The sequence below is a fragment of the Glandiceps talaboti genome, chromosome 2 (assembly GCF_964340395.1).
Source record: "Glandiceps talaboti chromosome 2, keGlaTala1.1, whole genome shotgun sequence".
In the NCBI taxonomy this organism is placed as follows: Eukaryota; Metazoa; Hemichordata; class Enteropneusta; family Spengelidae; genus Glandiceps; species Glandiceps talaboti.
The window spans coordinates 1,743,560-1,761,931 of NC_135550.1; the positions used below are offsets into that span (position 1 = coordinate 1,743,560).

At 38.9% G+C, this 18,372-nt stretch overlaps 1 protein-coding gene across 1 annotated transcript in view; it reads right to left on the reverse strand.

The window, feature by feature from the left end:
• LOC144453496 (sodium-coupled monocarboxylate transporter 1-like) overlaps positions 1 to 12,285 on the reverse strand; it is a 75,594-nt gene extending 63,309 nt beyond the window's left edge. Inside the window, exons 1-2 of the mRNA XM_078144805.1 lie at positions 12,173 to 12,285; positions 11,751 to 11,970 (exon numbers count right to left, since the gene is read on the reverse strand). Coding sequence (XP_078000931.1) covers positions 11,751 to 11,970; positions 12,173 to 12,285 — 333 coding nt within the window. The remainder of the gene's footprint in view (positions 1 to 11,750; positions 11,971 to 12,172) is intronic.
• Between the last annotated feature and the right edge of the window lie 6,087 nt (positions 12,286 to 18,372).

Consider the following 18,372-nt stretch of genomic DNA (forward strand, 5'->3'; position numbering starts at 1 on the left):
AGATTAGTTGCTTTACTTCGGTGAATGTCTAAAAGCCTATGGAAACATAATCAAGGCAAAACAGGGTCACAAAAGACTAATGAACCAGTATAAAATTATAATTGGCGCAAAGTTCGAACAACACACGATTATTGGCAATGTCATACCCTCCCCCTTACCAGGGGAGAGTCTCTTTGTAGTCTCTGTTAATTTATAACTAGTGGAAATGATGTCAACGGTGACTTCAAAAGTTCAATGATACTGTGATACCATCGTCGCTTCTGGATACTTATAGACGCCACAGCAGATTTCTGTAAGTTGAAAGAGTTCAGCTTCCACAACAAGTCCTCCCGTACTTTCTGTACAACTTCGTCCAATTTTAGACCTGCAAGCAAAAAATACAGAGTCTCGTAAAACGAGGACCACAAATTCTGGGTACCATGTCCAGAAAACGTCCGCTTGAATGCTCCAGACAACATGACATTACTATTAACGTATTAGGGTATGCGTATATAAGTAAATAATCCAAAAGTGCGACGAATCAAGTCTATTAGTATCCTGACACAAGTAACATACAAATAAGGACTTTCTACCAAAATCACGAAGCATCTCACTGAAACACGTTAGTGTAGCTCTGTTTACTGTTCTTTCCTGTCAAAAAACCCTACCTCCGGATCTTTCCTGCCATGGAAAAATCTACCAGAGCATGTTGTAAATGCTCCAACATTAAAGTCGTTGAATCAAGACATGAAAAATACCCTGGAAGACTACCATTTCTAGAGGATGTAACAAAAGCAGTCGACAGCGGACAGGCAGTTGTCATTATCTATCTCGACTTTGCCAAAGCTTTTGACAAAGTACCACATGTAAGACTTCTCATGAAAATACGATGATATGGAATTGGAGGGAATATTGCATTTTGGATCCAGGAATGGCTGAGTAACAGAAAGCAGCGTGTTGTAATTCGAGGAGAAAGTTCACAATGGCAAGATGTAACAAACGGTGTGCCTCAGGGTTCCGTTCTTGGACCAGTGTTTCTCTTGATATACATAAATGATATCGACCAGGGTTTAACTTCTAACATCAAGAAATTTGCAGACGATACAAAAGTGTACACACCAGTAGCCACAAGTCAAGACCATGAAGTACTGCAGTCTGATTTAGATAACCTATGTGAATGGGCTAATAAATGGCAAATGAGTTTTAATATAGCAAAATGCGAGGTCATGCATGTAGGCAATAAAAACACAAAAATAGATCATAAGATGGGAGAATCTACACTCACAATAGAACCAAATGAAAAGGACATAGGAGTCATTGTAAATGAGACACTGAAACCATCCGTTCAATGTGCAGAAGCAGTCAAAAAGGCAAACCGAACACTTGGAATGATTAAAAGGTCCTTCACAGTGAGGTCAAAGGAAGTAATAGTAAGGCTATATAAACAGTTTGTTAGACCTCAACTGGAATTTTCCATTCAGGTATGGTCACCATGGCTACAGAGAGACAACTCACAATTAGAGAAAGTACAAATAAGAGCTACAAAAATGGTGGTCGGTATGAAGAACCTCACATATGAAGAACGATTGAGACAGTTACAGTTGACAACACTGAGTCAGAGAAGATGTATAGGTGACATGATTCAAGTGTACAAAATTATCAACAATATTGACCAATGCAAGCTACACTTTCAGACTGCAAAATATCACTCAACAAGAGGACATTCAAATAAACTCCTGAAACCATATGCGCGACTAGACATCAGGAAACACTTCTTTACTTGTAGAGTAATACATGAATGGAACAAGCTACCGGACAGTGTAGTGTCGGCCATCAACATCTGTAAATGCTTTTAAGAATGCTACTGACTCATATTATGCTACAGAACAGAGGGATGTTTAGAATAAAGAATTACTAGGCCCTTGAATTGAACTGACCTTAACTGAACTGAACTGAACTTCTCTACAGCTACTATGCCGATTCATTCTTTCAACTCTGATGCACTGGAAAGTACGTACTAGAATAAGGCATTACAAATATCATTGGAATTTTGTACAGGTCGCTGACCCTGACAACAGTATCACATGATGATGAGGACCATGGTAACGTGTTATTATGTGAGGCACTAAACGGAGAGAAAATTTCGTTCTAATTTCTAACAACAACTAAATAATGTTGAAAGCATCGGCCTGCAACTTTGGCCGGTTTCTGTTGTTCGAATAAGCTGTTCTTTCTACACCTGAATATCCACCTCTTTTCCTTTCTGGTTAACAAGGTAACCATCATATCTCTTTGGCCGAAGAATCAATATTCGGGACAAATGTTTTCAGTATACATGTATTAATGAACGCAACACCGACTGGTTCGGTTAAATGATATCACATGCACAGCACAAAGTCAAAAGTCTAGTTCGCTTAGAACTAACAATCCACGAATCCAAACCTGCCCTCCCTTGATATGACGCAAACATATGAGTTACGTATACGAAAGTCTGAGCAAGCATGCAGACTTGTGCCGCTTTGCATCGAAAGTCTTTGGCCTGTGAGTAGGAAGGCCATCAATGCCCTCACATATTCGTGTAATCATGTAATTTGCCAGTTGCAACGTTAACGTTTGTAATATTATTTCCCATCCTGGTTAACAAGATTTCTTCAAATTCATTGGCCAAATTCGAAGAACACCTAAGCAGTAGTAGTATTTTCGAAATACAATTTATTGAGACACAGATCGGGTGTGATAACATATTACAAAGCCCAAAGTCTTGTTCATTTAGAGCCAACAATCGAGAGGCAAACTGAATCCAAACCTGAAATTTGCATGTTGCAATAATGTTCACCTACACACGCACACAAATATTTTTCCTTTTACTACTTGTTTGATAAGACAACCACCATATTACTCACACCTTGACCAACGTGTAGGAATAACTAAACAGTACCAAGGATTTTGGAATATTTATCATCGCTAGATCAGACACAGACAGACTGGTAAAAAACAGGAGATCTCACATTACAAAACTCAAAGTCTACTGTATTCACTCAGTGCCAACAATCGAGGCTGATAATCAAATCCCAACCTGCCCTCCGTACGAGGCAAACGTACAAATTACTGGTACGATATATCTGACCGCATTCGGGGCCTATGCCGACTTGCATCGATATCATTTGTTCTATGCAGGCTGACAGTGCCTCCACCTTTGCAAGTGTTACGAGTCACAGACCTAAATTATATCCCTTCAGGATATTTTGGTAATTTTCATCATAGGTCTTCGACATCTCAACATTGGGTATTTCAGAATTGTTTGTACCAGGTACGATTGAACTGTCAACAAGTTTTAATATGACATGATGTATTAATTTTAGAACTTCATTATATGACTTCATTGTTTTGTAGAAGTATAATTATAATATTACACAACTATTTTATGGTCTTTGAGATATGAACTTTTATTACTAATCTAGAGAAGGTGATTGGATATTGAATCTCAGATGATGTCTTTCATAAGACTTAAGAATACGTCATACTCTAAGAATAGAAATTTATGTAAACTTTGAAATGTATTTAAGTTGTGTGTTTAGCCCATCTGAGAAAAAACGGAGACAGAGATTGGTCATGTAATGAAATCAACCAAGTGGCTAGCTTGGCGTTCGTGAATCAGATACGTATGTTTCATTGTGAGTTTTACTCAACACAATCCAAGTCGGTATGGTACCTCGTAGAAGAGATGGTTTGAGAAGAAACTAGTTGGTCGGCTAATTCAACGTTATAGTCTTAAATGGAACAGACTGATGATTGGAACAGCAGTGCGAGTGAGTACTTCCCCGTTTGAACATTAAATATCGATAAAGTGCACAGTAAGCCGGTCACCAACGTTTCACAAGAAATTACCTGTTACAATAATGTAGAAATTAAGATACACTGAATTGCATGAACCAAGAAGTTGAGGTGATACTTGGGTTTCCAACAGTGCTATTTGAACAAATTGAAGGAGTGTAGAAAACTGGCTTACCGCAAATACTGGTAGTGGTCTTCCACGAAGATAGGTAGTAGAAACGAACGATAAAGATAATACACTCTGTAACAATATAGGTAACAAAGGCTAAAGATCTTGACCACCAGGAGTCTTCTTGCACACTGGGCTCGGCTGTTCCTGTGGCTCTGTTGACAGTGCCCCCCCCCCCCGTTAGAGGACGTACTCCCGGGGGTGCCAGTCCTATTCCACTACACTCCTCCCCATCTTAAGAGGACTGTGATGTCACCAGTGATTTAATACAGCTGAACTGAGGTACTAGTAGGGCCAATCATTCTAGGTTCAAACTGCCAACCGTGCGCACGGTAACTTGGGCAATTTGAACTTGTAGTTGACTTTGGTTGATGTATCCTTGCCCTATGGATGAGCCAGTGTGTTGATGGATGGCATTTATACTGAAGTGGGTGTTCCTTGAAGTTGATCCCCGTTTGGTGCATGATTTCAACTCCCCAGTGAACACTTTGCTGATGATTTTGCGGTTCAGTGCCCCTCCCCCCAGTTTGCCCCGTGAGTGCAGAACTGCAAGTGAGCTCTTCTACTTGGGATCCATATTCTTAAACTGAGTCTGTTGTTGCGAACTCAGTTCACCCAAGATGGCCACCAGTATTCGCCAGTGTAGAAGAGTAGCTGGTGAGTTAGGGGGATTCAGGGAGTATTGATCACTGGCACAACCCATCCCATTCATCTCTTCACCTTGGTAAACAGGTCGCTGTACTCTGGAGACAGTTTTATGTTTTGCGGGATTTTTCCAGTTAAGTTGTTGCAAACAAACTGCCACAAGTCAGCAATTGGAAGGTCATCACTGCAGATCCATGTCATTAGTTGGCAAAGCGGGTGGTAAATCTTTTATCTTTCTCCCGAGGAATTCTACCTCATGTTGGAAGAGTTCACACTTGCGTGGTTTCAGTCTTAACTGGTACTGTCTCATCCTTATGAAGACATCCTTCAAGTTCTGTAGATGTTGTTTGAAGTCTTTACCCAGTACTAATATGTCATCTAGGAAGGCTAGCACTGTTTCCCAGGGTAGCCCTCTTAATACTAAGCTCATCACCTGTGATGTGAAAAGGTAGCGGGTGCATTGCAAAGTGCCGAGTTTGCGTCTAATTTAGAAAACCAGACATTATCTGCAAGTGTATCCATGCATTCTTCAATAACTGGAAGTGGATGGACATCTTTCACTGTGATGGAGTTAAGGGCTCTGTAGTCGATACACCATCAGACACTGCCATCACATTTCCTAACCAACACTGGGGCTGATGCCCATTCCGAGGTAGAGTGTTGAATGATTGAGTTGTCTAACATCTTCCTTAGGTGTTTCCCTTCCTCTTGAACAAAGTGGAGTGGTGTACACCATAGTCTATGCTTGATGAGTTTTGCGTCCTTGGTATTGATACCATGTTGAATTGTGGTGAAATTACCAAGGTCAAAGTCATTTTTTGCAAAGACATCTTGATAGTCAAGCAATAGTTCCTGAGAGGCCCTGACTTGAACGGCTGTGTAGTTCCACTAGGTGTCCTGGTAGTGTATAGTTGGTGGTTTTCCTCACCTGGTTCACCTGGTTGTCCTGAGCTGGAATGAGTAGGACTTCTACTTCGGCTGCTTCTGCAATGATCTGGCCCTCCCCCAAGACTGCTGTGTAATCAAACGGGTTTACTAGACATTCGGTGGGGTTTTTCTCGCCACTGTACACCGTCCTAGGTATCATTACTTCTAGACCTGCTATGGGTTCCAGTACATAGTCAAATATGTCTTTATTGATATCACATTGTACTCGGACCACATGGTTGGGTGGGACTTCTGTTCTTTCCCTCAAAGACACCTTGGCTATTTTTGGAGGGTCCCTACCATGACAACCATTGCCAAGGTCATGTCCAAAGTTTCTTGCCCAAGAACTAGCTGGCCCTTATCCATGTCTACCCGGACTTTGTTGGTTCTAAAGAAATCCAGTCCCAGTAGCATATCGTCCTCAATGGGAGCTACATAAATGTTCTGTAGGAATTTCGCTCTCCCTAATTGAAGGTGGACGGGTCCTATGATGATGCCTTTCATGTCTAGATTCCGGCCAGCTGTGTGCATGATTACCGTTTTATTGGTTTGTCACGCAAGCTTTTGTAGAGTTGGTCTGAGATGAGGGTAACTTCTGCTGCAGTATCAACTATGGCATTCACCTGGTGTCCTTAAATTTTAATAGGCACAGTGCACATGGAAGATGACTTGAGTTGGTATATAGTGACTTCTTCCTGCTTGCTGTTTGCAGTTGCCTTCATCGCAGAAGGTTTTTCTGACGAGCATGTAACATCACCGTAAAAGGGCAGTGTGGTACATTGCTTTTCTAGTAGTGTTTGGTCCAGTTTGGTGTCCAGGTTATCTGTCCGGTTGCTGAGGCCTGTGGGATTGAGGGTCGGTGTTAGGCATCTGTCTCCGACCCCTGCTCATTTCAATCTGGTGCAAAGGTCACTCTATTGGTTTTTGGGTCGAGCAGTGGGCAGTCCCTCCTGAAGTGTCCTTGCCTACTACACTGGTAACAGTTTCGGTTTGGTGATGGTGACCGGCTCCTGGACCTTCGTGGGTTCTTTAGTCAAGTTGTTATTGTCTTCATCTGTGATATTATTCCATCTAGGGCAGACTGTATTGTTTGTAATTGGCCCTTCAGGTTCGAAACCTCATCCTCCAGAGATTTTTTGTATAGGAGATTTGTGTGGATACCTGTGGCCTGTTAAAAGGAGATGTTGGCGGTGGTCTATTTGATTGGAGATGAGTGGCCGCTCATACCCATGGTTGGCAGTGGTCCTCGCTGTCGTTGACATCGTTCGGTTTACAAATTCTATTTCTTTGTTATTGATAAATTGATATAAAATGCTGAGCTACACGTAGTAGATTGCGTGTTAGTTCAGGTTTAGGTCTGTGTGATATTGATGTTACTAAAATTGCAAGTACTTGATTTAAACTATAATGTCACACAGATGTAATTAATTCGAAAATACAAAATACTTGCAAGTATACAGTTGAAATAAACACTTTGAATTCGTGAAAATGACAACTACAAAAAAATTGAAATTGCATGTATAAGTACATGTTACAATTGGTTGACGGGAACTTCCGTGGCACGGCAAAATCGAAAAATGTAAAACACACAAAAAACATTTGCCACACACAAATTCTATTGCCGACTATGCCAATGTAGAAAACCGGCTTACCGCAAACACTGGTAGTGGTCTTCCATGAATATAGGTAGTAGAAACGAATGATAAAGATAATATACTCCAACAATATAGGTAACAAAGGCTAAACGTCTTGATCATCAGGAGTCTTCTTGCACACTGGGCTCGGCTGTTCCGGTGGCTCTGTTGACTGTGGCGTCCCCGGTTAGAGGACGTACTCCCGGGGGTGCCAGTCCTATTCCACATCAGGAGTTTCCACAGTCAGGCCAACACTTACTAGGGAAAAATGCACTTTTTTCTTCTTTTTTTGCGAGTAACTTGCCGAATTACATTCAACGAAAGGAACAATGGAAACAGCAGAAACCCTGTCCTCACTTGAGAACATTTTTAAAATGGTGTGAAACCAATCTTATGGTCAAGACAATAGACAAAAGAAATATTCAGCTACGAAATCTCATTTATGTATGACAGCTGTGAGCCTACCGCGAAAGCTAATAAAAGTGCTGGAATGTTACATGAATTACGACTAGGCAAGACATCTCAAACAGTAGTGACTGGCGGGAAACAAAACAAAACAAAACAAAACAAAACAAAACAAAACAAAACAAAACAAAACAAAACAAAAATAAACAAAACAAAAATAAAGACTCTGGGGCAAAAAAAAACATAGAAAATCCAACGCTCTAAGCCCGCGAGAGAACTATTACCAAACTCTCCGTCAAAAACCGAAACTAAGCTTGTATTATCCAATGCTACAAACAGAAGGTTACTTAGCTTATTTGATTGTCATTTTTTGCTATGGTACTTTGGAACATATGGCAATCCTTTCTCCGATGAGGAAAGCTTTCATGAACCTGATTTTCTCGTATTGTAGGCTGACTCCATGCTACAAACAGGAAAAGGAAACATGAGAGTTACTTTACGATCTTGCTGTAATATTTGAAACAATGACACACAGCCTTGTAGCCTGAAATAACAATGACCTAACTCTCCGAGAAATACGAAACTAAGCCTATTAACCCAATGCTACAAACAAACAAAGAAAGTTATGAAACATTTTGAATTTTTTGGCACTAAAATGGTGCATAAACCCTGAGGGGACAATTACCTGACACCCTGTAAAAAGCATAAACTAAAAAGCCTACAAAATATAATGCTACAAACGGAAAAAAGAATCATGAGTTACTTATCTTATTTGCTGTATTATTTGACACTGAGGCTTTTGTCCAAAGTCCAAATTTTCTGCAGACGAAGATGAGGGCTTGTCTTATCATTGTCAAAAGTAGGATGCCCTTATGGGATGCGGCGAGTTTAGGCCTGATTGGTTATCTTCTTATAAGCGGTCTTTGGTTTTGAAATATGTTTCTCGTTGTCGGATCCCTCTGCTAATTCGTGAGCTTCTGAGTCATTTTTGTTTACTGTTTACCATCTTACGGGCGCTGCCATATTTGAAAATAATCACGTGACCTTTGCATGATGAACGCTCTCTATGGTGGGTGGTTGCGTTCCGACTGATGGAATTCGGTTTTTCGACTTTTTAGTTTTCGGCGATGGGTGACCAACCCTTTACAGTACTGTTTGGCCACTGGAAGTTAGTTTTGAGGACGGCTTTCTCAATTGCTTAGATTCGAATGTGAGAATCGAATCTGCTGAATCATCAGCAACATTTGATTGTATATGTGTTTAAACCTGAGGTTAAAAGAGTTGCAGAATATTTCAGTTCTTTGATTGCCAACAATGGTGTGAATGCAAATTGGTGTTGACCATGCGTCGGCGATATCTTTCTTCAAGTTAGCTATCCCGGTAGACATCATTTTGCAAGGTCTCAAAGACGTTGACGTTTTGATAGTATTATGAACAACCAGATTTACGGCATGGGAATAAAAACGTTCAGGCGCTAAATTTCTGAAGGACATTATACATGTTGTTTCAAGGTAAAAGTTGAAGTGGATATGCACAGCGTACTGGTGGCAATGCTAGACTGACGAATATATACTCCGATACTTTCACTTAAATACCACTAGGTTGCACAGAACACCGGTACTGTGTAAAGCTTGCCTCCCATTGGCCAGTAGTTACGTCACGCCAAGACAATAAATTCCCGCTTTACTTCGGACCGCGGGGAAATTTAATTTCCTTTTGTTCGGACATGCGTAGTTCATTTGCTAGTAATGGTGTGTTTGTCATACCGTGAAGAATGTGTGCTAGACGCACCGAGACATCGCTTATTAGTATTCTACTTTGGGATTGGAACTTGGAAGTAAGGCCGACTTCGAACACTACTACCTGTTCATCAAGTCACTTATATATATATATATGTGTGTGTGTGTGTGTGTGTGTGTGTGTGTGTGTGTGTGTGTGTTATTTGCCAAATACCGTTCCATATCTTGCAGCTCGAGGTAATTTTTCCGGTAAAAACGGAGAGCCGTTATACCGGAAAAATTACCTCGAGCAGCAAGATGTGGAACAGTGTTTGGCAAATAACATACATATTCATCACCTGCGACTACGGATTCATTTTTGAGCTTCTAAAAATGCTGTTTCATTTTAAAATAAAATCACTTCAGCGTTATGCTGTTGAGCGTAGTATCACGCACCTCTCCGATAACTGCAATGCGGTTGTTTACACGCCAGCCTTAACTTTATCATCCAATCAGAGGGCACGTTTGCTCAGTAGTATAACGAAATGTTTACTATTTGCATATCACTCAGTGATATATTCAATCTTATAACCATGTTGGTTATACTTCCATGTTATAACCAACTTATTACCATCAGCTGAAAAATGAGTGCGTCTTTGTTTTGCGTACTGTATTCCATTAAATGTACAAAAAATGTTCGTGATATGCTTTCTTGTTCTAGTCAAGCAAAAATTGCACCCTCTGTGATGGTAATTTTGATATCTTTCATAAATTTATGTTTACGATCGTGTGACCACCGTGCGTTCGGCTTTCGCCGTTCTGATTGGAATTTTTGACTATTTCCCTGTGACAAGAAAAGTACAGTTAAAAGACTTGTCACAATGTATACAACGGTGATCTTTTAATCGTTTGACACCAAATTTGGTATTAGAAATGCTGGCTATAGCTGGATTTCTAGTTATCCGCTAGGTTTGTTTACAAGGGGGCGTACAGTGATCACGTGATACAACAAGCAAAAATACGGCTTCTTTTGTTAAAAGTGTGGGTTTACAAATTAACATGTCAATAAATCTGTTATATAAACATATACAATAAAAATATTGAAAATATTACCTCAAAGGCTATGAATAACCTAAACATTGCCTTAATAGAAGCAAAAAACTGCAGATCTGCCAGGGGGAAAACCCGAAGGACTCCCTCACCCCCTGAGGTCACTCATGCATTCAACCAACAATCAGATGCACCAACAACCTTTTTACTGTCATAATGGTATTAAACTTTTCTTAAATATTTTCACCCTATTCTAATTTGAGATGATATTGTCTTTTAAAGATGGGAAATGTTTGCCAAGGTAGTCTAAAATTGCCTTAAACTCCAAATCTCCCTTACCAATGATACTACCATTAGATGTGCTGACCTTTACTACATGTATAATAATGATGCCATTTAACTGTTTAAGAACATATTTCAACCCTATGTAAGTTATAAAGAATAGTTTCTGATACTTGATGAAGCTGTCTTGTAATGCATGGATTGAGTTATTGCTTGAAAGGGTCTGAATAGCCTAAGTATTGGCTTTAAGACTAAAAATCCTCCAGGGCTTCTAGAGGGAGACCCCCTTGGACCCCCAACATGAGGTGTACACATCCCAGTCTCAAGCGCGTCCCCTCTTACTGTCAAGATGCTATCAAAGTATATTTCAAAAGTATTTCAACCCTGTGTAGTTGCTTTTTACATGTTGGTGCTGTCTTGTAAAGCTTGGAAATTATTGTCTGAAAGGTCTGAATAGTCTCAAAATTGACTTTTTAGAGTAAAAAGCCTCCAGGGCTTCTAGGGGGAGACCCCTAGGACCCCCTATAAGAGATGTACATATTCCCTTCTCAAGCTTTCCCTACCTTTCACTGTCAAGATGCTATTAAACTCCTTTTGGGATATATTTACCCTGTGTAGTCAATAATTATAATTATGATAGTGCTAACCCGGGATCTTATAAAGTAGATGCAAGACAGTCAATCAGTCCACACGATCACGATCAAAAAATACCTGTCATGTGAATATTATATATTGGGGGGGGGGGGGTCATCATGTTTTAGAATTAAGTGATCGGGGGTCAGCCTGTTTTTTGTTTTACAGATAGGGGGTCAGCGACATTTTGTCGGCCCGATTTAAGAATCCACCGTTTGTTAAGTTCACTTCTTTTAATTTTATCAGGAACATTAACTTTTACTAAGCCAACTCATTCGTATTCTGTTTCATCTCCTTTTTTGTACATAGTTTAGTACTTCATTGTACATAAGACAAATACGAATAAATGTTCCATTTGAAAACATGATGATGATGATGATGATGATGATGATGATGTTGATGATGATGATATTGATTATGATGATGATATCACACCCCACCCCACCCCCAATATTGCAGTTGTATAGCTCTCACCTGGTATGCACTTGTCAGTGGCAAAGGTTGAAATACGGGCACAAAAAACCAGGTGACAAATGGATAAACCCAAAAATAGCTTAGTATACCAGCAGTATATCCCGTTCCGTAGAGGTAAATTTCAGCTGGCGTTCCAAGTAATGTTATCGCTGACATGAAAGAAACAAGTAACGACATAGCGACCGGTACTCCACTTAGACTACGGTTGGCAGTCAGGTATCTGAAAGACAAAATAATTAACGGTGATAGTAATCGTCGCAATGATCGAGATTTGATTCATGTTCATCCACCGGGCAAACACTATTCGCCGACCTTTGTATGAGTAGTCAGAGTCATTCGGCATCAGGCCCACCAATGTATTCTCAAGATATTTCTCCTCGAGGTAACCATATATGATTGTCAACAATTACTTTTAGACTTACTCTCTGGTTGATTTCTGCTTCTTCCATCCATGATATATTCCCTGACCAGCGACGAATAATAATATTGCACCGAATACTGCAATATCCGAAGGCAATAATTCGTAATCCGACATGGTTCATTTGTTCTTTTTCCTTGAAAAAAAATCGACCGTTACTGGTTAACCAAACTGGTTTTTTAACCCGAAACACTGAGACAATTTATGCTTTTTACTTTTTACGTTTTTACTTATCACTACTTATTATGAGCAATTATTCTATTATGAATGTGTTATGGATTTTATCATATACGCAAATGTTCTTACTATTCGTAAAGAGATTTTCTAGAACTCGTTGGTCCTGAAATACGTCATCGAATATTTACTATATCACTATCTTAGAGGGACTGCATTTTTCTATAACCGTGGTTGTAATAATTTAGACGTACATTTTGATTAAGAAAACTAAATTTCTTAGCCAACCCTTTCACATTGCCTGAAACTCAAGACATCTTAGTTGTGCAGTCGTTATGTGTGTGGTAATATTTACCGGCACTTTGGTAAATAATTATAAGAGTTTGCACGCCTCGTTTATTTAATCCTTGACTGCTGCCAGTGAGGCTACCGTTTCAACAGCGGTTTGCTGATACGATAACAAAAATATATGGGAGAACGTGGGATTGAAATTCCATCCTTTAAGGCTTTGGGGTGATACACAAGATACCGTGTATAAAGGACTGTGATCATGTTATGTGTATATTGGCGAATCGGGAAGAGAATTGAAAATACAGGATCGAGGAACATCGCAAATCTGTGACGGACACAACTGTTAGCTGAACACCCGGACTGAACACTCCCACAGCTATAATAATCTTTGTAAATCAGTTGTGTGGCCTCATTAAATAATAGTTCATATCCACAAACAAAATTCCAGTTCCCCTGGTAGTTCATGTACACATAAAGAGACCATAAAACTGTTGCTGTGTAATACAAATCTCTGCTGTTCCAACATGCTGAGTCAAGTGTTATTAATCTGTCGGTACAACACACAGGTACACAGACCAAGTACAGGCTATAGGCCAGGTATAGACTGAACATTTTTGGGATTCACATTCACATTTGGATCCAAGATCTGTCATCTGTTTTTATTTGCAATATTGGTTTTCATGGCAAATTTCACATCCTCTTTTATAAATGCTAATTCAACAATGTAAGTACTCGAATATGTTCACATTGTTGTTTTTATGACTTTTTTTTATTCCCAGATACAAATAATACAAGTCAGTGAAGAAAAAAAGAAAGTACGATTACATAAATAAATTGGAAAGGGATCAAAAATACTTGTCTGCCTAATAATCCAGTCCAATCCCACCAATACATGTGATAATAATCAGAGTACAAATATTATCTGGCATTTTCACCATTCCTTTGGATTTCTAGCATTTTCAAAACTTCTACAAATAAAGTAAGGGACAAAACATACCAAATATATAAAGTTTCGACTCAAAACAGAAGAAAAGAGACATAACACTATCTCTAAGTAAACGATATCTCTCTTGACACCCATTAATTACCAAATTGAATGTTAATTATCGCTCAAACGGAGCACGCACATTTAGATGTGTCGTAGAGTGTGTAGTAGTCTATTTGTTACATTGCATACAAAATTAAAAGAGGTGAGTATCAATGGTAGTTGGTGATCCACAATTACAAAGCTCAGAATGTACCCATCACCTGACCTGATTTTTTGCACCAACTTTCATTGACCTTTGATGCAATTTATGTGTTAGTCTGGGTAACAGCGACATCATATATGTATCAACATATATTAAAGCATAATTTGGAACATGAATAACTGAATACCCTTTCACCTTTTCAACTGGAATGCATTTATGTAAACATGAATAACTGAATACCCTTTCACCTTTTCAACTGGAATGCATTTATGTAAACATGAATAACTGAATACCCTTTCACCTTTTCAACTGGAATGCATTTATGTAAACATGAATAACTGAATACCCTTTCACCTTTTCAACTGGAATGCATTTATGTAAACATGAATAACTGAATACCCTTTCACCTTTTCAACTGGAATGCATTTATGTAAACATGAATAACTGAATACCCTTTCACCTTTTCAACTGGAATGCATTTATGTAAACATGAATAACTGAATACCCTTTCACCTTTTCAACTGGAATGCATTTATGTAAACATGAATAACTGAATACCCTTTCACCTTTTCAACTGGAATGCATTTATGTAAACATGAATAACTGAATACCCTTTCACCTTTTCAACTGGAATGCATTTATGTAAACATGAATAACTGAATACCCTTTCACCTTTTCAACTGGAATGCATTTATGTAAACATGAATAACTGAATACCCTTTCACCTTTTCAACTGGAATGCATTTATGTAAACATGAATAACTGAATACCCTTTCACCTTTTCAACTGGAATGCATTTATGTAAACATGAATAACTGAATACCCTTTCACCTTTTCAACTGGAATGCATTTATGTAAACATGATATCTCAACAAAAGATTAGGACCTACAGAGCTAGAGGGCATTGATTTTCACTATATTTTGATAATTTTTTTGCAAACTGCCAAAGGTTTACCCTCTGAGTTAGAGTGACAGATTTCCAGTCGTGAAATAGAGTCACCTGCTAGATCGTTATTTATCTTTGTGGATGACAACCCTTGGACTAATATCCCAAAACAGTTTGTTCTTGAACGAGTAATTGTCATTTCATTTAGCCAAGCTATTTTCGTACAATCTTGTCCTAAAACATCTTACAAAGGTATATTTTAGTTGTGCAAATCATCCTGTGCATGTGTTATCAATAAATACTGAAACTGCACGAAATGGAACTTAACTTTCTCATATGAATGTCTGCCATCTTTTTTTTCATGTGTAACGTTCTAAAAGTACACGCAGTTGGCAAAACGTTTTTACTCTTGAATGCACCCAATGCGTACAAGAACAATAATGAAATCTATGTGAAAAATGTAAGACAAGACACTAAATTGTGTGGCGATTTTGAAAACAAAGATAACTTTAAATAGGGAATTGCTGAGAAAAAATGACCAAACTAATCGAAGATCTACACCAAATGTAATGACAGATTCACATATTTGGATCTAAATGTTAAATAGTAAAAAACATTAGGCGATACCTGACCTGACCTGACCTGGAGTGTACCTGCGTTTTGTACCGACCGTTAGCGAATATCTCTTTGATTGCTTGATGTAAAAGAAATGCTCTAGTTGCAGCAAGTAATTAGCCCTTTAAAACTACTATTTTCATCAAGCCTTGGAAAATACAAACGTAACATCAGACGACTTTCTGACAAATCCTAACGTCTATTCGCTTAAACGTTTTCTGAACATTCAACATTATAGTTTGACCTACCTTTGATATTCACATGACTATATGACGTACGAGGGCCATGGTTGTAAACATCACGACGGCTACTCCAAAGGCAGAACTTTGAATGATCTCACAACATTAACAATTTAATCATTTAAATGTGGTCTTTATCTACCGAAGGGTGTCAGCGAAGGGTCATGTAAAGGGGAACGGTTATCTCCAATACCCAATTAATCTCACTACAAATTAATCGTGTATCAAATACTATGTTTACTATGTGAAGGACCCAGGCTTATCAATCACTCTATAAAGTAAATCAGACAATCTGTATCTCAGCTGTTTTGAATCATTTCATGGCGGGCACTAAGGGAGAACGTATTTGGTCAAAAAGAATTTCGCAGCCCCCCCCCCCCCTCCCCCTTCGCGCTCTCAATAAATTTCATGGCAACTCCCCCCCCCCGAAATGAACACAAGAAATTTTCCAAAATGCCCCCCCCCCCACCACCACCACCAAAACACCGCCCCAATCGGTTATAAATGTCCGGGCCCTACTTTCAAGAAGTTGGGGACAAGATAAAACTAAAGACAATTGCGCTAGATTTGGCAGCTATATAAAACGTCAAGCCCTTGTAACAATATTTAGTTACTGTAATAGAGTTGCCATGATGAGAAAATAACGAATGATAACAGTACAATTTTAAAATCGGGGGAGACACTAACCATGTGAAAGACTGGAGAGTGAATTGACACTGGGCAACTATTGCTACATGTATGGCATTTACAGTATGAATCGTATAATTTTGTGGCCCTATTATTTCCCTCCTTGAGTGGCTAATGTACAGTAACATTTATACTGCTGTCGTGTTTATATTTTCATTTTTACGACTTGGGACAAGCCTTGGAGGAGAAAGAACAATGTTATTAATCTGTTCGTCTCCTAGTCCTATGCGTTACTTATTGTATTGTAATTATTTGTAACGACCGTGTGCATAGCGTCGCAGGTTTGAACTTGGCTTCGGTTTTGACCGTGGAGCTGTTAGCAACTATCTCTCGTGGCTATGGCTTTGGAGTGAGGCCGTGAGGCAAAACTCCTTGCTAACACGAAATAAAGTCTATGTTCCACTTTTGCAACATATAGCGTCTTGTATGCAGTTATCCTTTTCCAAGTTACACCAGTTAGTCCTAGAGATTATTTTCGCGATTGGGAATTTTGCTCGTGCGTTTGAAATCACATTATTGAATCATCCCCTGTGTTGCTACAGTGCTGCGTCATTACTTTACTTTATACAGTCCTATGCTGCACCGTATTCATAATTGGGGCCACTATATGCAATAGGCGACACAACGTATGAGCATAAATCCCAACCACGAAAATAATCTCTAGGACTAAATGGTGAAACTTGGAAACAGTGTAAACGAATAATAGTCTAAGAATGGAATTTGCCAAACATACCTTATATTATACCTGTCATGCGTTACCTTCGATGAAGGTGGTGTGCCTTAGGCCTTGGCGTACTTGGAGGTTCTGTGTTTTTCTGTCATTTGTTCTTTTCCTTATCAAACACAATGTAAAAGAACAACGCTGTGTTGATTTAAAGTGCACACGTGATGGACTGATTTATATTGTATTTATCAATCTAGTCTATCAGGCTATCAAGTAATCTATAATAGTCAATTTTATGTTGTTCGACGAAACATATGGAATGAGATTTTAATAAACGAGTTTGACCTTCCACGTGATACAAAGTCCTTACAAATTGGATGGGCATGTGCTGTTCTTGTGTGTGACATTGACATATGCATAATAGATACTTTGTTTTGCCTTATCAAACTTAAAGCTTGTGGCATAATTTATCTTTGAATTATTAGAGTTGCATTATGATTTATACATGCTTATGTCATGTCTAGCAAACATTTCATGATTATAGACCAATACTTTATTCTATTTACATTTAACTGTTAGCAAATCAGAACATTTGAATTTGTAGATAAAGTGCTTGTATATCATACATAAGTAACTAAAACAATCACACCAATAGTCATGTCTCTTCTAAAGCAAATAAATGAGTAGCCTGCAAGAACCATCGTGACATGGCGCCTTATCGGTCAGCCAAGGCTCTCGTCTAGAGGTGTGGCTACAACTGGGGATTCGAACACATAAAATATATTATCGTCTGTGGTATCTCAGTTCGACGTTCCATAAACAAGGGCGCTCATGAATATTCACAGAAATGAAAGAACATCCTGCGCACACCATATTTAATTCTATTAATTTCAGCTGTAACAATAGTATTAAAGATAAATTACAAAAAAGTCAAGACAACTGTTGATACTCTACCACCAGGAACACGAACACACACACACACACACACACACACACAGGAGCGCGCGTTTGTATACTAATTAGATGTAATGTTTCTTATACTTCTTTTCATACTATTATTTAAAAACCTTATCCAAGGTGGTAGCTGCGTTGCTCAACATACTTTGATTTGTGAGCCGCTGCTTCAGTTAACTGCAGTTCCTCGCAAAAAAAAACGTGTGCTTTCAATAGTCTTACGTCAGTCATAAATTCTTAAGCTTTTGCAGTTGTGTTTGAGAACACACATGAAAAGAAATAACACCAAGGTTTATCGTTCTCCTTTTTAATGTTTTGGCATATCATATTACACGCTTACATTGCTTTGACCCAGACTGAGCAACAAACCGATTGTCTGGACAATGTAAATAAGACTATGTATACCTGAATGCAACATGCAAATGTTCCATCCAAATCGTTCCGCAGTGAATTGTGTCAGTCACGCCACCTTTTAACCGATGACGTACGAAAAGGATATAGTAG